Source organism: Astatotilapia calliptera, chromosome 22 (assembly GCF_900246225.1).
Source record: "Astatotilapia calliptera chromosome 22, fAstCal1.2, whole genome shotgun sequence".
In the NCBI taxonomy this organism is placed as follows: Eukaryota; Metazoa; Chordata; class Actinopteri; order Cichliformes; family Cichlidae; genus Astatotilapia; species Astatotilapia calliptera.
Window position 1 is genome coordinate 14654834 of NC_039322.1, and position 22754 is coordinate 14677587.

General features: G+C 43.1%; 1 protein-coding gene across 6 annotated transcripts in view; it reads left to right on the forward strand.

The window, feature by feature from the left end:
- The window catches only part of LOC113014246 (teashirt homolog 1-like), a 170583-nt gene that overhangs the window by 137111 nt on the left and 10718 nt on the right, over positions 1–22754 (forward strand). For 3 of the 6 annotated variants that reach the window (XM_026155649.1, XM_026155648.1, XM_026155650.1), the window contains exon 3: positions 2311–2918. In XM_026155649.1, coding sequence (XP_026011434.1) covers positions 2879–2918 — 40 coding nt within the window. In that variant the 5' untranslated portion in view covers positions 2311–2878. Of the gene's footprint in view, positions 1–1560; positions 2919–22754 lie in introns of those variants that run through there. The other 3 variants (XM_026155647.1, XM_026155651.1, XM_026155646.1) reach the window with 3 other exon arrangements.

Consider the following 22754-nt stretch of genomic DNA (forward strand, 5'->3'; position numbering starts at 1 on the left):
GCAGCCAAACTGGTTCTATATTACTGCATTAATAGCTTCATCACAAAACACAGCAATGCAGCATAAACATATATAAGAATAAGCAAAGGTAAGATGTTTACTAGTTAGTTAATGGCAACAATCAGAATTATTATAATGAGGATAACATATACTACAAAACAATAGATATTAAATCATTACATTTGTTTTCCAGTAAATGTGTGTTCACGTTCAAAAATGTAGGAAATGAAACCTACTAATCAGTCTAAATAAACAGAAATGTGTGTGTGTGTGTGTGTGTGTGTGTGTGTGTATTTATATTCCACAGCTGTGTTAGCTTTATATGAAAAGCACCATAAGATGGAGAAAAGCAGCTCTCCTGTCTGTCCGCAGACTCTGAGATGGAAATATTAGTGACGTAAGTCTGTTCCATCAATCAGCAGCCAGGCAGGGACAGACAGATGTTGGGGCGGTACTTGGTATTTCTTTTACCATATAATAAGCCACCTCAGACGTGTTCCCTGCGCAGATTAGGAGTTCTGCAGACAGATAGGAGGCTTGCTCCAAAATAAACTCGTCAGTCGAGAAGCAGAAAACTTCTCTGCTGTTCGTGATCCATACTTACTACCCGGTCACTGTGAAAACGCCAAATTACCTGAAGGATAAATTAGGAAACTCACCCGGAATTAGTCAAAGCGGGAGTGGAACGGCTGGGAGATTTGTTTTGGGTTTTTTTTTAAATCCAGTTTCTTCCTTGATCCGGTCCAAACCCTCTGCTTTACAGCCTGAACTGAAGCCGGTGTAGCTGGATGAATAATAAGTCCGACGCCTGGCTGCAGACGGAGCGCACACAGTCTGTGCCAGATTTCATGGCATCCAAGTTATGCTGTGATTATCACCGCACCCTCTATCGGGCTCAGTGTAAAGCAAATTTCAGACTTTTCCTCCTCTCCTTCACCGTGCTCCTCGGCGCTTGCCGCATCAGTCGGCTATACCATGATGCCTCATTAGAAATAACACTAGCCGAGATTGTGTGCTCTTTATAAACACTTTATGGTGGATAATAGTTAGGATGGAGTGTAGGCTATTAATGGAGCCTCTTGCGGATTCAGAGCCCCTCCCCTTCCCTCACCAGAAGCCCCACTTTAAAAAGGTGTAACGAATCGATCTTCAGCCTTCTTTGTCCCCCTAAAGAGGTCACCAAAAATATCCACATTTTTTTGGTTTTGTTTTTGCAAAACTTTGAGACCAAAAACTGACAAAGGAAATGCTGCAGCAGCATCTTATCTAGCTGAAAACTCAAGTGCAAACATTATTTTTTCCTGTTCTCCAAGTAAAACGTTGAAAGAAATTTATATTCTTATACATTATTAGAAAAAAAAACCCTCCAGATTCCAAGCAGCTTGTAGTTGAATTATTGTGTGTTTGATGCTTGAAGTTGCAAATCTAACGGTTAGCCTGGCCTGGCAAATATCTTCTTTATTATGTAGGATCAATAACATCTGCCTGGTGCTTCAAAAATAATCAACAAATGTATTTTCTGTAGGTAAAAGATATGCCCCGAGTCCTCATTTCACTTAAAACTTTATTTGGCTGTAAGTTTGTGTAGCAGTGACTGTTACATCAAATATCTCTCTCACACAAACATACACACACACACACACACACACACTTTTCTTACTTTTCCAGGCACCTCTCATTTCTATTGTCTGGAAACGAGGTTGCACATCGCCTCCTCGTGTGTCCAGGAACAGGACGCACCTTTCTTGGGGACAGCAGGGCGTTGAAATGAAAGCCGTCCCAGTGAACAATTAACAGCCGCAGATTGACAGGTGGGCTCTGACTGTCAGGGTGACGCTTGTGGAGGGGTGGAGTAAAGGAGAGGCCGGAAAGGCAGCTGGATGTGTCTGTCTATCAGTGGGAGCTGTCGGAACGCACCACGCATCACCAATGTGCGCACATTTCACTGCGGAGAAATATCCGGGGACGCTCCTCCTTGCGCCTTTAAAATAAATAATAACAATAAATAAAAATCAGGGAATAATAACAGCTGAGACCCGGAATCTGCTCGCTTTTTTCCTCTTTCTATCTTTTTTTTTTCTGTGATGACTTTGTGACAAATTCGTCAAGTGTCCGTGTTGACAGTCGGGCGGTAAGCGTATGTGAGTAGCCTGTTTCTTTATCCAGTGGGTGCTTTCAGGGAGATGGGATGTGAGTTGATTGCTCCGGGGTTTCCACACGCTCACACTTGACTGATTGACATACACCCAGCCCGCCTAACGTGTCACTCTTTCCTCTCCTTTTTTCTCCCCTCCTGATTTCCTCCTGTAGCTGGAGGAGACCGGAGCTGTGGCACCTGGACGGAGGGAGAGATCGCAGTTTTGGACTCATCTTCACCGCGGAGTGTGAGTTAATACGCACGAGCCGGATCTCCGTTTTCTTCACTCTTGCTGTTTACGGGGGGATGAAATTGTCCAGCCAGCGGGGCGAACGTATTTTTGATGGAAACGAGGCGACTGGCTTCAGGCAGCTCTCCCATATAATCCCTGCCCGACAGACTGAGATCCGCACGGAGCTTTCTGCTAGTTTTCAGCACGCCAGCCTGCGATGAGTTCTTCTGGCAGAAGTTAAAGGACGAGCCCCCATTTTTTCCTTTTGATTTTCTTTCTTTTTTCTTTTTTCTTCTCTAAACGATCCGCATCGTTTTCCTCGCCGGACAGCCCGATAATAACAACGATCAAAATAAATCTCAGAAACATTTCTTCAGCATCGTCCCCAGCCGAAGAGCCCAATGAACCGCTGCTGGCTCTGATTTCGTCGCCTTGCGCCGGTTTCCTCTCCAGCTCGTCCGCTATTTTGATCTCTGCATGAAAAGTCCAGCGGAAAGTCTCGCAGCAGCATGCCGAGGAGAAAGCAGCAAGCACCGCGGCGGTCAGCAGGTAAGCCCCGGCTCTGCAACCGAACACTCCCACCCCCCACATCAGAAAGGCTCCAGCACGCACACTTCGCTCCCTCCCCGGGTAGGATACAAAGCCAGGGATCGGCACAGATGTGTGTACCCCGGACAAGTTCACGCAGTAGCTCCAAAGGCCTGATGCAGGACACGATATAAGCGCTCAAAGACCTGACGTCCGTGGCTTATCGGTGAATTGTAGCTCAGAGTGAAGCAAAACAAATGTGAAGTTTAATCTGCGCAGTTTTCAACACTCAACCCAAAATAAAGTTTATTTAAATAACCTAGAGCGTAATCTCCGATCTCTATTGGGAACGGTAGCGTGTCCTTAGTTTAAGCAGCCATTATTCAGTGCCAACTTTTCCCGTTAGAAGCAAATGCGCTGAGCTGCACTTTAGTTTCAAGCTTTAAATCTGATCCTCCACTAGGTTGCCAGCATCCAAGTTCTCCAAACAAAAGCTCATCTTATCTCATTTTTACAGGCTTACGTGCTTGATGCGTTAGTGTCAGAAAAAAAAAACAAGAAAGAAAAGAAAAAGAAAGAAAGAGGGGGGAAAGGGAAAGTAGCGTATTTTCAGCTTGTGTTCCGCTCTGGGATTGCCATCCTTGATTTGATGCTTGATTGATCGCCTGTCATGCGACTGCCTTTGATCTATTCATTCCTGATAAACATCAGTAAATCATTCACCATAGAGACACGCATGCGCCCGGCAGCTGGACTCCCTCAAAGGATAACTTTTTGGCCCCCGCAGAGGAGCAAAGAAAAGACAAATTGAAAGAAAAGTTCTCAAGCGGGATAAATACTTTGCGTTTAATACCCCAAGGGGGAGGGAACAAGGGAGGAGGGGTGCTGGGGCGTAGCAAGATCACAGGGTGAACTCCTATGGTCACTTCAGACCTGACCTCGTGTTCATCCTGCAGAAACAGGAAATGCTGTTTAACTTGAGTGCATCTGATATTAAGCATGGATAGAAAAGTGAGGAGAAGTTGTTCTGGAAGTCATCAGAGGAATCTGATTGATTCAGTGTGGTATAAAAATGCAAGTTTAGTATAATCAAACTAACAATTGCTAATTAACTTTTCCAGTTTTGGCAGGCTGTGTATTAGCTTCCTAAATATGAGATGGAAAACTGTAATCGCACTCTATAAACATAGCTTAATGTGATTTAGAGGAAGGTGTACTGTGAAGTGCCAAAAGTCCTGTTTTCATTTGAGAAAAGGGAAAGATCAGTGAAGTAAATTCCACTTTAACAGCCTGACTTTTGACAGTCCGGCCTACGTGTTGTCATTAAGTTGACCAGACGTGAGCTGCTCTGCGAGAGAGTCGCATGTTTGCCTGATTCCATTTGATGTCCCTGCGAGAGACGGCTGTGATTGACATGCATTTCCAAATGACGGGGGAAAGAGGAGCCTTTGAAGTTCATGCAGTAATGACCAAAGCCGAATAAAACAGCTGTAGAATGTTAAGCAGGCAGTGGAAATGTGAGGTTAAGCAGACTTAATCAAGGTTGTGACGGGAAGACTTTGAACTCGGTGGGGCTGTAATTTCTAATTGACGCGAGGCTTTAGTGATGATAGAGAGAAATGTGTTTGAAGAACAAGCCTGCATGGTGAAAATGAATAGTGGCGGTTTATATACCTCTGCCACAGCTTTGCTAGCGAAAACCCCCCATAGGAGAGCAGAAAACATGGGGGGGGGGGGTTATGTTTTGTCTTTTCCAGACTCTTCTGGTCATTTGGCTGAGCTCTGAAGTGGCCCCATTCCTGCTCAGCTTTTGAATATTGATTCGATTGTCTGCTTTTTCTGACAGACACATACATCACAGGCAGTAATGGTCAATCCTAACTTGGCAGGCTTTGTCTCGACATTATTTCCAGTACTTGACATATGGTCAATCCAAAAACTTTTAACACCTCCGCTGATGTGCGTGTGCCTGCGTGAGACTGTTTCCTCAGTAAAACGGTGTACACACCTATAAACACAGGCTATTTTTATAATGCATTACCAGATATTTCCACAACCCAGATTTGTCACTTTAGAGTTGCACTGAAACAAAATGTTGCATATGCTCCTCAGAGAGAGAGAGCGGGAGACAGGGTTTCAATAGCTCTTTGTATGCCATTTCAAATGGGCTCTGTTTCATCAGTCACAGTGATGATTTTAGACCCTGTAATGGCGCTGTACCCTATCTAGTTTATGACCAGTGACAATACATCAGTGTTCTTTCATTTGGAACCGCATTACTGCATCTGTTAGTTTTGGCAGTTGAGTTCAGTGCAGAGCAATTTGAGCAGTAGAGACTTTTGCTGCAGTCATTTGTCGTCATTTTCATTCTTTCTTTCTTTCTTTCTTTTTCCCTTTTCTTTTTTCCGTCTCCCTTCACCAAAGTGCAGCTATGTACATGCATTCCTTGAGTAATTAATGGAAGCTAAACAATGCAGCGATGTGAAGTAACAATAATCAAGGATGAGAATAAACAAGTGTGGTGAGAGATTGATTTGTAAAAATAAACCACACTAAAAGAGCAACCTGTGTGGTTTTTCTTTTTAAATCTTTATACGAACAGTTTGCTGACTTTGCCCATGCTAGCTTAAGGTAAAACAGCTGCAAAGAGTGCATGTGTTGCCATTGTGCCAGTGTTGCTTTAATTTAAGTGCAATTAAAGTCGGGCCTGAAACCATTACCCAACAATTTAAACGTCACCAGCGAGTTTAGTTGCTTATCAAACAAGAAAAATATCCAACACTGACCGGATCTTGACTCTTGTTTATCACAGGAAATCCAACATCTTTGGGTTTTGCCTCGTTTGGTCGCATTTTCCTTTGTATTTTTGGACATTTTGCAGATTAACCGATGAGTCGAGATGGTTAGCTAAACCATAAAAGGTTTAAAAGCACACAATCAATGCTACAGACTCTGACATTAACTTAAGCTCGTGCCACTCTTTAAAGAAAAGGACCTCTTAGACTGTTTAGTAGCAAGGTTGTCTTCAAAAATGACAGCACGTTCTATATACTAGACCAAGATAACCAGCGTTTAGTTTAATTAGCAGATAGGCGATACTTTATATAACATTTACAGAGAAGCCATAACTCCAGATTTGCCTCGATGCAGAGGTCACAGGTTTGATTGCTGCTTGAAAATTAATGGTATTGCCGCATGTCTCATCCTGCTTCTAGTTTGCCAACCGCGATATCTTAAATCAAACACTGTCACTCTAAGTAATGAATCTGTCAACTAATCATTCAACACGTGAGCGTGATTACAGTGTGACACCGTGTTAGATGTATTCCTCGGGATTTAAAAAGGTCTAGCTTCAAGAAAAGAAAAAAATAAGGACGAAAGGATCGTCTTGATTACGTACCCCGCACCACGCTCACTTTTACTGGCTGAAGTAAAAGAGAAAGAGGAAGAGGGAGCACACTGTGAAGTGACCAATCCACTGTGAGCTGAGCAGGATGCAGCTCCATAAATGTCTATATACTCACGCGTGCCCTGTTTTCAGTTCCTGTTCGCAGTTAAAAGCCCAAGTTTCGAAAGATTTGATCCTGATCCTGATCCTCATCTCCTCTGACAGCCGAGCGATCAGTTCCTGTGCTGACAGAATTAGTGCAGGTCACGATGAGAGAGAAAGATGCTGCTACGCTGTTAAACATGGCTGCGTGGCCCTTTCAGAAGACAGTAATTGGTTTTCCTTTCCTGCTCTCCTGATAAATTTGTAAGGTAACTGAGTAGGTTTGACTGTGTAGCTAATTAGAAGTTTAGCACTCTAAACATAAATCACTCAGGTTATAATCACAGACTGTGGATGCTGTTCTTTTTTTCTTTCCTTTTTTTAAATATGCATCATTCGACGTGCGCTGTAAACTAACTTCACTGCTACATTTTAATGATTTCTTTGTAGCTTAGCTCTACACATGTTTAATTAAAGCACCGTGCAGCATTCAGCTACACCGAAGCCACAACAAGCCAAGATGCACACACATTGCCTAGCCCTGTGAGCGTCTTCACTGACATCAGCGGCTGCCTTCTTCTCTCCTAAATAGATTGCCCTATGCTGCCACTATCTCTGCCTCAAAAGGAGTCTCTTAATTATGACTCGGGGGGTGGGGGGTGGGGCTTCCCTTCTCCTTGACGGCATCGTTAGCTGTGGTCCCTAATTATCCAGGTAGCTGACAGATCAGTGACAGGTCCACCGATTACTGCTGACAAATTCAGCAAGGTGTCAAGTCTGCAAGCTGCCTTGATAAAAATCAACTCGGTATCACCCGCTTCTCATGTGCCCACCTCAGTTGTTCAAGTGTAAACTCAACAACAGCTGAGGTGGCTCCGAGTTTGCCTGGAGCATCACGTGACAATCAAAAACGCGCCGGTGACAAAGAAGCCGTTGCTCTGATCGTGGGTAACTCGACTCAAGTAGCCATGCGGTAGGCGTTAGAGGCCTTTTAATAGTTTAACGTGAATGCGGCTTTCCGCGAGTGTGAGAAGATTTTCTTAATGCTCTGCCTTTCCCTCTGATCTTTCTGCTAACAGCCTTTTGGTTTGTTTGACAGAGCAGGAACAAAGTTCCTAGCCGAGCAGCGTTAATACATTTTGTTGTTGCTACTTGGCATTGTATTCCTCTGCAGGAATTTAGCTCGTGGCGTCTGTCAGCTGAGAAACAAGCACAAAATGATGACTATTAGAACCTTATGTTAGTTTTATCGGGATGCTTCTGATAATGGATTTAATGACATTTGTCAGGGTTTGAAGCAGTGCTGAGAGGGGGAAAAACATATGTGGAGTGAAAAGTGTGTTTCTTGCTGTGAATGTGTGTGTGAACCAATCTGCATCACTGGGCAAGATGAGGAGTTTGCTCAGCCCTGTGTGTGTGTGTGTGTGTGTGTGTGTGTGTGTGTGTGTGTGTGTGAAATATTCAGATCCTGTGATAATGCAGTGTAGGTAAAGTGTCATTAACAGGTGACATTGACTGAAGGAGTCGCTGGATATATTTGCTATCCCGCACTCTAGTTTCATTTGCATGTGGTGTCAGGAAATCAAAGACACACACTAATACGCACACTCACACAACTCCGCTCTCTGTCCTCATCTTCGTGGAGGTTAAGTGACAAATGAAGATCGATGACTGCTCTTATGGAAAAGAGGGTTGAATTGAAAATATGTGGGAATTAGCCTCGCCAACCGAGTGAAGACGTAAAGGCATTCAGAGCCGCGGGCGCGAGGTAAAACTATCCCCGAGCTTAATGAGGTTCAGAGGAAGCAGGAAAACCTGGGTTCTCGCTCAAGCGCAAACACGAGGAGCCGTGACAAAGAAATAAAAGGAAAACAAGGTCGTCGTTACAAGAATGAAACCCCCTCTGCCTCGCCGAAACACATCCTGCGCTTATTTGTTGTTTCGGCGCCTGTTTTGGATTCGTAAAGATACCTTGGCTACGATTCAAGACAGCTGCAAAACAAAAAGCCACAATTTACAGTGGGGATATAAAACATTAGGAAGAGGAATAATAAGAAGGAATCCGTTCACATGACTGGACCCGAGGGGGTTTTAGGGCACCGGTTGCTAATTATTGTGAAGCATACATATGAAGGAAGCGTTTTCCTGCTAACTGAGAAAAAGGGAAAAAAGCTGAGCGAGTGGACAAGCAGAGATAACGTCTGTGTATATCCTCAGAAGCAACCAGTGAATCCAAAAACAGCTGATGCAAGATGGGAGTCCTGGAGGCACAGATCAAACATATGACTTTCACACAAGAGAATAGGTGTGACTATTAATATTTTTCTTCCTTTGGTCGCTTGGTTTAGGAAATCAAACCTATCCGGATGAATCTAGCCTTTTACCAAGTTAACTCTTGTTTATCAGGGTGTCATTCCCATCCCGTCTATACATGATTGGCTGCTAAATATTACAGTGATGACACTGCCATCTTTCAGTTCAGACTTCACAGCCGCTTTTTCAAACCATCGCAAGAAATCTCCAGGCCGTTCATAACCTCTGCTTCACTGTGACAATCAGGATTTATGGACAGAGCTGCAACTTACTTGAATTGCTCTTATTGCCCACTATTTTCTTTCCCCTGTTACTAATTTTCTCTCAGAAAATAGTCAGTATAATTTCAAGATTACATCTTCTGGTACATTTATTCAATCAGCAATGCAGAACATTCAGTGAACTCTCGTGTATCAGAAAGAAAATCCACCACCAAGCGACTGAAAACAACTTTTTTATTTTGCATTTGTTTGAAATTAAAATCATTCCCTAATTTATTCATTTGACACAATCGGTTCTTTTATTTGCACATTTACTTTAAGAAACTAGGAGATCCAGTTAGTAAATGTAACTGAGGCCAACTGAAAATGACCACAGCACAGCACTGAAGAACTGGTGGGTTGTCAAACCCCCAGAGAGAGGCCAGCTGCACTTACTTTGTTCTACACAAACACCAAACTCAGTTGTGCTCTGTCACTACCTCCGATAACGCTGATAATTAAAGAAGCAGGCAAAAAGAATTATTAGGCCGAGCGTAGACGACGCAAAATGGATGCGAAACAAAAAAACTGAAAGAAAAATGGCCAGTCGTGACTAAATACAGGACGATGGGAGGTCCAGGGTACACTCAGAGGTCAGTGTGGACTCTGGGGAGCACCTGTCTGCCTCCACTATAGTATACACATTGTGATTTGTGTGCTTTGTGTGTCTGTTTCTCTGTTTCCTCATATTTTCTAGCTCAAAGCAGAACTGCTTTAGCATGAACGCATGTTGCATCAGTGATTGATTGATAATGCTTGCTGGAACACTGGAGTGACGAGGCTTTATAGATCTGATTCGTCTTTTGCATTTTGCTACGGCGATCTTGGAAATTGCTTTGCAACAACGTTTTCCTTTCATCTCTCCTTAATATACTGGAAATTGCCACGATGGCGGTGCCTGTTGCTGTAATTAGGCGATCGCGCGAGAGATAAAACTGGAGATACATGACCGCAGTGAAAACTATTCTTAGTACTCAGTCAGCTGTGGTAAGAGTGAAAAACTGATGTGATCCAGAGATCTTATAAGAGAATTTGACAATAGCACAGTACAAGATGTTTTGGGGGTGATTCTATGCAGGCAGTTTTATGTCTCTGTAACCACTAAAATGAAAGGTAATCAAAATAACTGTCCCGAAGAGTTTCAATATGGCTGCCAAGTAGGGCTGCACGATTAATCGTTAGAAAATCGCGATCTCGATTCATACTTATGTGCGATCTCATTTCCAAAAGACGACGACGATTGCACCGCATTTTGATCCGGGACGTAATCTGCATGAAAACAAGCGCTCACTCTTCCTGCTTGACAAATGACAAGGGCAGAGCCTTATACCACGTGATACAGAAGCTGTGATGCTAACATTAGCAGGGGAAAAAACAACGGAGAGCACGTCAGGGATGACGAGAAAGTGACAGGAGAAAATCCGTCCCGGTCAACCACCCAAACATCAATAACGGGAACCTTATACAGCGCTTCCCTATACCCGTCGAACTCCCGCAGGCACAAAGAAATTACGGAGGCTATTACTTATCACCTGACCAAAGATATGGCTCCCATCAACACTGTGCAAAAAGAGGGATTTAGGGAAATGATCAACACCCTAGACAAACGCTACACAGTGCCGTCCTGCAACTATTTTTCTATTGTTGCACTACCTGCTCTATACACGCAGCGTCGAGCAATGGTGGAGACGGAATTTCAAGCAGTTTTCAAGCAGTACAACATTTTGCGGCAACCACAAAACGTGAGACATTTGTTGTTTTTATGTTTATTTATTGTTTTTATGTTCAGTCTCAACTGTTACGAAGTTGATGTGCAGTTAATAAGTGCAATAAATATTTATACTGGAAATGAAAACCGTGAGAGAATCGTGATCTCAATTCTAAGCCAAAAAATCGTGATTCTCATTTTATGCAAAATCGTGCAGCCCTACTGCCAAGGCTAGCTTCTGTAAGGGCTTTGTCTGAGTCGCAACATTCAATAAAAACAACAGTGTTTAGGTGAGAGAGCGACCACCGGACGGCTGCGCTGTGTGGCCTTGAACTAGAGTTGCTTCTGTTAAGCAGCCTTGAACATCTGGGTTTAAGAGGGGCGGGTGGGAGAGGGGAAGAAGACAACAGAGGGTCTGAAGAAAAGGTATTAAAAGTGACAGATGAACAAGACTTGGGGAGACGCTCTCCTGCAGCAGCAGCTGTGACTGCTGCCATCGCTCTGACAGGTGTCAATTAAGAATTACTGCAGAGGCCCTGTAGTCATTTTTTTCCTGCCCGGCTGTCCGTCTGTGCGCCTTTTTGAGAAATAGCGCTTTACCCTTGTCACTGCGTTAGCGCTTAGCCACAGTCGCCCCAGAAAATGAATGCATTGGCTGGCACTCTAATCAATACCCAGTGTATTAGCAATTATTTTGCACATTGATTTATGTTGGGGCAGCGACTCCCAATGTGTTGTTATTAGCTGCTGATTATATGTGCCTCCACTATACTGCAAGACATGCACGTCAGCACATACGCGTTCTCTGCTGCTGTTAGGCAGATGCATTTTAACCTTAGAGGCAAGTACGCGTTTAAGAATAAAATAGACAAACGAATGCTTTTACTCCCTTCACGTATTTCAAGATAATTTAGCAGGTCAGTATAACTGTGCTTGCGTTGCCTTCTTATGGATGGGCAATGAGCACGGTTTTGGTTTATGGCTGATAGAGCGATGACACCATCGGCACTTTGGTTGGTTGCTCATCAGTCTCAATGTCTTTCACTGCATATGAAACAACTTGGGGGCTTGACTCTACAGCTAAAACGGGGAAAAAGAGTCTTTTTGGCAGGGAAGCGACGGAGGTGAAAAGGGACAGGGACAATAAGCAGAAGCTAAACACAGAAAAGACTGAACCTCAGACGGGCATTTACTAACTAAAGAGAGCTCTGGGACATGAGAAGGTTCAAAAGCAACATTCAGTTGGAAATAACAAAATATATCAATTTATTAGCGTAATGCAAGTGGCAGTCCTGCCTTTGCAATAGTTGCATGAAGTTGGCTGCATGGCTTTTCCATCATTCTAGCTCAATTTGGAAAGAAAGCACATGAATAAAACCTTACTGCAAACGTAATTCACTGTTCTTTTCATAAATGACTTTCTCTCTGGTGAAGCTGTTTTTAGTCTAAAAGTATTTCAAGAGTCCTAATATGAGAATGATAGAAAACTGCTTTGTTCTCAGATACCCCAGGGTGTAGTAAAAATACTAAACATATCCTGCTCCGGCACAGTGGGAGCACTTGTGCCTCCTCTCTTTGATATATAACTGTAAAGTAAATACATTGTGGTATTTACAGACATTTGAAGCCAACAAAATAATAATAGTGAGTTATATTTCCATCTTGCTGTTTAACTTTGCCACACAGCAGTGTGCTGCTGTTTCAGAGGGTGCTGTTAGCACCGGCTATATCAGTATGTTTCAAGATGTTAGCCATTCCAGGAAAGGCAAAGAAAACTCCATGTGAGTCTGTAAAGCAAAAATGCAACCACAGCTGCAAAGCATAGTGGAATCAGTTCTTCAAAGCGAACAATAAAGGCCGGCAGAAGATTGGTCAGGAGTGGGAGCATAATCAGACCCCCCTGTAAAAATCACTACATCAAATAAACATATGCGCACAAGCTTGTGGTTAGGTTTCTCGTTTCCTCTGTCAGGTAGAGTAAAGCTGGCAAGACCCAGTGCTGTATATCACCAGAAGGCAGGTTACTTGTTTTTATAGCAGTTGATAAACACTGGCCTCAGCATGTCCAAGCGGCAGCCAGTGCAAGTGGACAACAGTCAGGGGGTGGAAATTTCTATCCCCCCAAGGAGAGTTTATGTAACTGATAACGTGGGTTGAGAAGCAATGAATATGATTTTTTTTTTGGACACTAGTTTACTGCAGATAAGCTATCTGGGTAAGGATACAGTTAACAGATGACACTTTGTCCTTGAGAGCGGGCGCTGAGGAAGGTCACGCCGTAGCCTTGTGTGGTGTCACTGCCATCCCTCTTTCCTCCCCTTTACCCCTTCATCTTTATCTCAGCTACTCCCTCCGTCTTTCCGTCTATCTGCTGTGTGGGACTTTTTTTTGGTTTTTTGGGGGGGAAGGGGGGGAGGGTTCCTGCCCCTCTTCTCTCTCTCCCTATAAGCCTTTTCTCATCTTCCTATCTGTCATCAATCTCTATCTTACTGACTCAATTCTCCTCTACCCCGCTCATATTTTCTTTCATCTTCCTCCCTGTCTCTCGCCCTCATCTATCGCTCTCTCTCACCGGATGCTCAAGAGTCAGTGAACTGGTTACAAGAACATGAACTCGACATCTGAAAAGGAGAGTGTAATACTTTCCTCTTTCAGGCCCGCTGGCCTTGTTCTCATATTTCAAGAGGCTGTTTTTTTATACATCTTCTTCTCAATATTCTAATTTCAGCAACATCCTGCAGTCACACTTGTGAGTTACAAAAATCCAAAAGTCACAGGGCAGTGAAGACTTGTGTCATGTTCTTTGAAGTCTAAACACATGACTATCACATATTTTCCAAGAGCAGTTCCTATTAAGCAGACAGTCTTTCCATAAAGCATGTTGTTCAGGGAAGAAGGGGAAAAAAAATCAAAGCGTATTTTGTTGGTTTGGTACGATTCGTTTTTATCTGCTCCTTTCATTTAAAAGGATCCCAGTGACCACAAATTGCTTGGGGTCACGCAAAGTAATCGCTTAACAGTCATCAGCTTCAGCGCAACACTTGACGGGCAGTTGAAAGGGGATATAATGTTTCAGTATCCCGGTCGATTCAACAACACCACATGTTACCTCCAGAAAATTCCTCCCCAGTGCCGCTGTGCTGTCTCAGATGGTGACAGTCGCAGGGGGTATAAGCTGTCCCTCTAAGTCGTCTGTCTCAAAAAGAACAGCGGGAGGCCTCTCGCACAGCCTCCCGTGTCACTGTGTCTCTTTCGTCAGTCACTCCCTCACGCGCCAGACCGACTGTCTGTCTAGCTCACTGGCTGGATGTCCACCCAAGCATCTGTTTCTGATCACCCGTCTCCGCGCGCGAGCCTGCTCGAGCGATGATCCCAGCGTTGACCTGTTTACCTGTCTGCCTCTGGTCCATCTGCCTCTCGTCTCTCTCGTCACGATGGTGCACGATGACAGGACTTGCCGCTATGTCAGAGTAACAAGCCAGAGAACATGTTGACATTGAGCAACGCTTGCGTGGTGCGTCTGCACCGACACTGAACTTTGGCATAAACACAGAAAAATGACCGACGTGCTGTCTGCTGGAGTTGCTTCTGAAACTTATTTATGAAGTACTAACCCGAGGCGCCGAACATGAGGATTATATAATGTTACTTTATTGAATGTTATGGGAAGATGTTTCCATTTTTTTTTTATCAGGTACGCCAGGCTGACTTCCCCTTTACCCCATTTTGTTGTTGTTTTTTAATATATATATATATATAAATATATATTTTCTTGACTGGGGAATAAATAAATCTCACACCAGGAGTGCATAAATATAAAAACTGTGAAACTTATGAGAAAATAAAAAATAACAGAGACTATTGGATTCCATCAACAAAAGTTTCAATAAAAAAAATTTTTGCCTCTTAAATTTTTGCATGACTCTGATTTTACTCTTATTTTAATATCATTGCTGTTATTTTTGCTTCCACTGTTACAGGCTGTGTATTCCTTCTGTGAAGCTCTTTCTGGCATTAACCTGTAAATCGTGTTATATAAATAAATATTGCGTGTTTATTTGCTAGTGCGTTTGTTGCAGACACACAGACTGAATTATAAGTGAGGTTAGTTTTGTTCCCAATTTTTTAAAAATAAGTCAAAGTCTTTCTCTCAACCACAAAATGTCCCCTCACACACATTTGGACTAACTCTTCAGAACTTTTAGGCTGGAACGATGTCGCGACTAACTTTTTTTTTTTTACCCTCGAGTAACACATCTGGTTAGCTGTGTGTGTGTGGCATGCTGGATGTTTTTTCCTCAGTGTTTTGTGGGTTTACTGATGTGTTACAAAGTTACCTGTGAGTACAGAGGGGGGCTAACTTAATGTTTGAACATAACATTTTAGCTAATATCCATAAGCCTGGGTGCAAACTCAAAACTCCTGGATGTCTGCACATTATTCACCTTGTAACTGACTGAAAGTTTTTTATTTGCTGGAATTTGGTAACATAATAAATTTATCTGGGATTTTTCCTGAGTATTTCAAATTTTCATAAAAGCATATTTAGGCTTTTTGGACGTAGTAGCTGCTTACACAAGTGTAATATGTTTGCCACATGGCAATTTAAAGTTTGTTCTTTGCCTTTTAATTGATATCTAAGTTAATTTGATTTAACAGAATCAAATCCTGTCTTCCGTCTTACCGTATGATTTGGCTGCTGCCTGCTGTTTCACCTTTGTGAAGGTCTGTGTAATATAGCTGTCATCTTCCTGAATAATTACAGTATTTTTGGCGCTCGAATCCAAAAGTCCAAGAATGGCCACATTCCCAGTTTTATAGTGTCTGTGAGTGTGAGTCATTTCTAGGTAAATGTGACACACTTTTTTCCTCTCCATCTTCTAAGTCTATCACTCCATTCCTCATATTTTGCACCTTCCATTTTTTTCTGAACTGAGCTGAAAATAGACCGAGCGCTGTAAGAAAATACCGTCGTATTAACTGGGATCAAAGTCCCAACAATAAGACATCTGAGTGGACGGCAGCCATCAGCTTAAATATACTTCACAAACCAGAATACTTGATTGCTGAAAATGTAGCACATTGTAAATCTAATACTAGAAGCTAAATTGAATTTGGGTTGAGAAATGGAAAATTTGGATTCAGTACGCTGCACACTCAGATTTTCAGTATTGATTAATTTGGCCTTTAGTTTCTTTGTCAGTCGGCGCAAAAATGTCCTTTCCAAGTCCAAAAAGGAAAAAGGGATGAATTTTTAAAATCTCTTATCACTGCATAAAAAGCACTAAAACAGCAATGCTGGAGCAAATGTGTACTTCTTTTGGTTGTATGAGTCTGAAATACGTTACTCAAGACTGCAAAGGTGAAATGACCACAGTGCAGTTGGTGTAAAACTTAAACATTAGATGCTTTTTTTTGTGCCAGTCGAGAGAATAGAAACCTCTCTTCTTAGTAGAGTGCGGTACTGTGCGTGTCCGGGATGTTTAATTAAACTTCCTCAAACTAAACAGGATCATGGAGCAGAATGGCCTGAGCTGATTAACATCACGTACATCAAGGTCAGTCAATTACCCCGTTACCTCATTAGACTCTCCCCTCCCCTCAGTATTTATATAGTCAGCCAGACAGACAGACAGACGTGATTAGCTGGCTGTTGGGGAAACCACTGAATTTCAGTTAAGGAGATTTGTACTTGGATACTGACTCCCTGTTTTTTTTTTTTTTTTAAAGAGAAAATAGTGCATTTGTGAAACCCATTTTCACTGATCTTCAGTGAGCTCAGACTTTTACTGAGCAACACACCAGTCTCTGCTGATTTCATAAAAACAAAATAAAAAGGTGAAAGTCATGTCGAGGTAGCATGTGTCCATGTCTATTTCGGAGTGAAATCTACTGTTAAAACATCACAGCAGTTGCAGGAGCGCATTTAATTTTATTAATCCTTTATTTATCCAGGTAAAAAATCTCACTGAGATTAAAAATCTCATTTCCAAGAGAGACCTGGCATCATAGCAACAATACATGACGTGACGCTCGTGCTGGTTATCGTATGTCTAAACTTTCACTTTGAGAGGGAAGCCTGTCTTTGGAGAAGTTAGCTTAAAACGATATTTGTATTCATGCTTTAAACTGTGCTTTAAAAAGATAGCATTAGCTTTACAATGCCACACAGTAGACCTACTTTTGAAGCACTTCTGATGGCACAATCCTGAGCGGGTGGAAATGTGCACCCCTCCTCTGGATATTTGGGATCTATTATGTATGGAGGAGCTGAGTGTCTACAAGACCATGGCCAGAGAGCTAGACAGGACAGAGCGAGGCACTATTGTGCATGTGCTTGTGTGTCTGTGTGTGTGTGAGGGGAAAGGGAGGGGGGACAGAAAAAGAAGCAATAGCAGGAGGGGCATAAAGGGGTGAAAAAAAAAGAGGAGAAAAGGAGACTGACAGTAGACAAAAAAGAACCAGAGAGGAAAGAGGGGGGAGGGATATGAGGGAGTGGAAAAAGAGGAGGCAAAGCAACAGAGGAGTGAAAGAGAAATGACTTGAGGGGTTGAGGGATGGAGAGAGGTGAATAAAGCGAGAGAGAAAAGTATCAAGGCAATGAAGAAGAAAAAACAGAGTCGGAGAGACAGTGAAAGCAGTTGGGTAGCGGAGGGGAGAGAAAGAGGGGAGGATGTCACCCATGGCTGCCACTCATCACTCACTGCTTAATGACGCAGTTTTTTTTTCTCTTCTCCTTCTTCTTCTCCTCCCGCTTCTTTTCTGTGGGAGAGAGGGGGAGGACAGAGTTTGGCCCGCACCCTATCAAACAGGGTCATACAGAGTTCACAACCTCCAGGTGGGACCGTCCTCCTCCTCCAGGGAAACGTTTGCGTGCCTGTGTGACCGCCTAGTGCGTAGTTTCAAAGATTATCTCTGGATCCGAAGACATTTCGAGGATAAAATCTAGACGGACGGGGAATTACAGTGAAAGTTAAGGATGCTTTACATTAAAAACCGAGAACTGGAGTGAAATTCCGATTTTTTGCTTGCCCGACAGTCGCAAATGCCTTGTGCAAAGTTTGTCTTCGTGTGTTTATATGTGTGTATATGGGCATGTTTGTTTGCACCAGAAGCCTCTCTTGACTGTCTGCCGCTTCCTGCTGGGACCGGCTTGAGTTTTGATTCAGTTTGTGTGTTGGGCGTGTGTGTGTGTATATGTGCGCTTAGCTCCACTTGTCCTCTCACTCATTCCCGTTTCTGGGAAGCATCAGCCGTTTAAAACTCAAATGGCAGGATTTTTTTCCCCCTCTCCCCTCGCTCTCCTCCTCACACCAAATTTGGGGAACAGCTGGGGCGGCCATGCCGATGATTTGTCTCCTTCTACCCGTCCTCCTGACAGGTTGAGAGCATGCACACACTATTAGGCGTGCACACACACACATACAATTAAACATGCTTTCAGTATCACAGACAGACAGGCACAAACACACATAAACACACTCGCACAGACACAAAAGTAGACTCAGTATAAGAGGCCGTGTTCTCAGGGTGCTGCCAAAACACTCTGATTTCCTTTAGCCTAGGCGGCCATACATCAGCTTGGGGCCTCCCAGCCCGGATGGCAGGGGCTGACAGAATGACATGTGTCATTTATCAAACGAGGGGCGCCAGACCTCAGGAAAAGAACAGACCGCCTCATGACAAAGCCCCCCCAAGAGCTCTCCTCCACTCGCAACGAGGGGAGTGTGTCATGGGGTAGACACTGACAAATCTACGGAGATAGAACACACATGGATGCATGCTGACACCAACACGCAAGCGGAGGAAACGCACACTGAGAGGCACTTCCAGCTCAGATGCAAACCCACTGATCGCATATTATACTCAAGCTGCTTTGTGGATTTTAAACACATTGTTTGGTCGTGTTTAAAGAACGACAAGACTTTGAAAACACAACTAAAAGAGGGGGGGGGGGGGGAATCTATATTTTATAACGTGTTTGGAAGCGAATGTACAAACACACATACCCACACATACACCCACATATATGTTTTCCTCGCAGCCAAAGAAGCCCCAGCCAAAGCTTCTCCTGTTGCCAGCAGCAGACCCGTTCTTCTTAATGAACGCTCATTGGCTGCCGAAAGGAACTCTCTTAGCTGGCAATGCAGCTTCATCTCCTTCCTTTCATATCTGTGCCACCGCATACACACAATAACCCATTTTTTCTCCTTCATTATGTCTCCCTCTCCACTCCTTCCCTTTTCCCTTCCCTCTCTCGCTCTCTATCTGTCCTGATCCCCCCTCCACCTCCTTTTACTCTTTCCATAGCCTGTTCATTTGTCTTCATAAGCCTAATTTATTTTCTCTGCCAGATGCAAGCTGACAGCCATCAGTCACTCTCCCACACATACTGACGCACACACCTGACCTCCTGACACGCAGACAAATACACTATGCGCAAATGCACAGCTCTTTTCTCACTTTTTTTTCATTTGCCCTGTCTCTATTACACACACACACATACAGACACACAAACACAGGCCATATTACCTCACGCTGCTCTGAGGTAAGCTCTGCAGTCACATACCCTCTGTTTTACCCCTGTCCTCCACCCCCTCCAACCCCCAAAACCCTCCCATTAACATTACTGAAGATGGATGCGTCTTCATAGCGGAGATTGATTGCGGATATAGAGTTATGGTGCCATTTATGTGTGTGTGTATGAGTGTGTTAGTGTTAGATGGAGGGCACTTTGGGAGGCGGCGCTGGGAGCTGAAATGCGAGGGAGGCAGGCTTTTCTCTCCTTTCCAGAACCTTCCAGCCGTTCGTTGTCTGTCCGCAGTCTGATATTGTGCTCTGTTGAAGGATTGCTTCCTCTCTTCCTGCTTCTCTCTCTCTCTGACTGTGAAGCCGTTCATAACCATTGTACACACACACATACACACACACACGGGCATGCATGCATACTCGCACAGGCACAATTAGGGTGAGATGGCCACTAATACTAGTCCACTTTGAAAGCCCACTACATAATTTACTGACTTTCTCCAGGGACCCTTTCTCTACCCCTAATGCCCCCCCCCCCCCCCCATATCATTTTGTCTTTTCTCGCTTTATTGCTATGGTCATCAGGAAGTGGGGGGGGGGTCCACACATACACCCTGTAAACTGCTGTGTGCTTCAGCTTTTTCTTTTGTTATATATTTTTTGTTACGCGTCTATGCTATTCATCATGCTTAAGTCCTAAACTAGTGTTGAAATGAAACAGTGGAACTTTGTTTAATGGAGCGCCAGACTTCAGCACTAACTCGTCACTCGAGCAGACAGAACGAAGAAAAAAATGTGGCGATGCATAAAGGATAACGGTTTTGATGGTGCACAATTGCTGGAATTTCCCTGGTGACACATGCAGTTAAAAGCACTAAAATGTTTGGGGACATTTGGCTGTCCTGAGCAGCCTCCTGCCCTGAGGGTTTGCCGTCCTAATTAAATTCCCTAAAGTGACTTTAGGGGTTTTTAAAGTTATAATTTCTTTGTCTGTCTGTTCGCATGTTGGGAAGGGATATGTAAGTCTATATGTAGGTCTCTTAGGTCTGGTTCTTACAAAGCCCTCTGCATTATTGTGTTCTGAGCGCGTTGCAGAGACGTAGACAAGGGCAGAAAAGAGCTGATGAAATATTGTGATGCAGGCAGACAAAATAAAATCTGTGTGAGTCGCCTCACTGTCTTATACTAGACTGTTAAAAAGTTTCAAGCTCAGCTCACATAGCACTATAAAAGACAAATTGAGTTATTTTCAATATATTGGTCACAATTAGGGGGGTTTTCTTTCTACTATTTCTGTGTCCAATTTTACTTTATGCATCAAACACAATGAGAATTTTAGATTTTAGAGATGTACAGATTCTGTTTTATCTGAATTGCTATTATTGATTTTTGCTCAACTAGATTTTCTTTCTCAGATATAAACAGCATACACAATCAAAAATCAACTAAATTAATAAACTTTACAAATCGCCCTAAACTACACTAAGGTGCAGGATCTCCTGTTAGGGAAACTGGGAAAAAAAGTGCTCTGCAGCTGGAAAGAGGTACAGACGATTAACTGAAAATTTGTCGCTGTGCGCCACCTTTATCTGACACATTTCACCTTATCAAACCAAAGCAGGTGCAACACATTTATAGAACAAAACCCATGTCAACCAGCATGAATCAGACCAGCTCATAATCGGACATATGAAAGGTTATCACCGGTCCTGGCTGAGAAGTCACTGACCAATCAAGTGGTGCATCTTTAAATGCATTCATTTGGAAATCAAGTAATGCTAAAAAGTTCCCAATTAGGAAATTTCATGTGAATTCTCTGTTAAGTCATGTAGTTAAACAAATAAAAAATTGGTGCATGACTTGCTAGGATCTCACTTATAAATTATAAGCTTTAGATTAATTGTGCAAATTCACATACAGCACGTGCGTTCTTTTGCTAACATTTAATTTCTAATCAATTCTAATCTACCGGCCTTAGCTTAGCCCCTTTTCTGCTGTTCACGCACCTTTACATAGATTATACAAAATATGTTTGTTTATCATGTACCCATTATAGCTTTTATGTGTTGATCTTCTTTCTTGAATCCATAACATCCCAACTCAGAACCATCCAAAGAGTAAATGAATGCACTGTTAGACACCCGTCAATGGTACAGATACTTTATATTTCAAATAAACTGCTTGGGCATTTTGTCTCTTTAGCAAGAGTGTCTTGTTTTAATGAAATTGCGAACATTTTAGCAAATAAAATGCAAGGGATGCAGTAAAGTAGCCCAGTACAGAGGCTAGAGTAATTGTGAAATAAGTGCTAGCATGTTAGCAGTGTGCTACCTGTGTAAGGTTAGCTTATTGGCTACATTAAATCACCAACTACCCCTGCAGGTTTGTCACTTCCCTACAAATCTTTGAGAACATGTTTTTGTGTTACTGAGCCATTAGGGTGCTTCTTCTCCTTTATTCTCTGCAGAGACTGAAAGATCAGATTCATGGAAGTGTGTGTGCATTTTTTCCTCTGTGTTTCTGTTCCTTCTTCGTGTTTTGTTTCTTAGCAGTGTACAAAGTGGATGGCCTCTGTAAATTGAGGGGAGGGCTGACAGCACAGCGAAGGTTGATTGATGGCATATTGTGCAACCGGACTCAGCTAGACCAAACTGGTTAGGTGGTGACCCTGTTTTGGCCCTGTGCCCTTTTGGTTTCTTTCATTTTTTTTTTAAATTCTAGCTGTTTTTCTCCCTCTCCCTGTGCCTCACTGTCTACCTCTGTCACTTGCACACACACTCAGATATACAGAATACATAAATAAAGACTTCTTCCTGTTGCTTCTTCTCCTCGAGCTCCCCTCATCTTCATTGTTGCACTTAAACTCGCCGTTGCTATCATTCTTTGTCCGCTGTTTCCTTTCTTCCTTCCTCAGCCCACTTTGTTTGTCAGCGCTCTTTCAGGACAGGTTTTGTCCCATGAGTCATATCGTCAGGGTTCATTTTACAGCCCTTATTCATATATTCTCTGTCAAAAAAAAAAAACTTTTAAGAAGCACACCGGAGCCAGTGCTGCCTCTGATTTGGTGAAACTTCCCAGTCACCAACCAGTTCTTGCCCGCAGAAGAGCTCATCAACAACCTTGTTTGACAAATTTAGGAGAGTTAACCTAAACACTGGGCACACTACTTTAAACTGTGTTTCATCCTGTTTTTTTCCTGCAGTGATTTTCTGCCTCTGTTCTCCACACAACCATAGTGATTTATGGTAATTATCCATCTTTGGGGTCATCCATCAACTGGTTGTTGCTAGGCAATGGTAGCAGCTGTTGTTTAGTCGGGGGAAGCTTTGCTGTCAGGGGCAATGCAGGTGAATTCAAAAGACGGCATCTATGAGGAAAAGACAGAGCTCTGTTATTTCACGAGCCTGTTGGTTTTGTGCTTCATTCCTTCGTTTTAGATTTAAACAGAACGCCTCTTTGTCAAAGCAGCGGCCACCCCCGATTAAACAAAAATTGAACAACTGCAGGAGATTAAAGATATTGCGCGTTCCCCAGAGGTGTGCACTGCAACAGAAGAT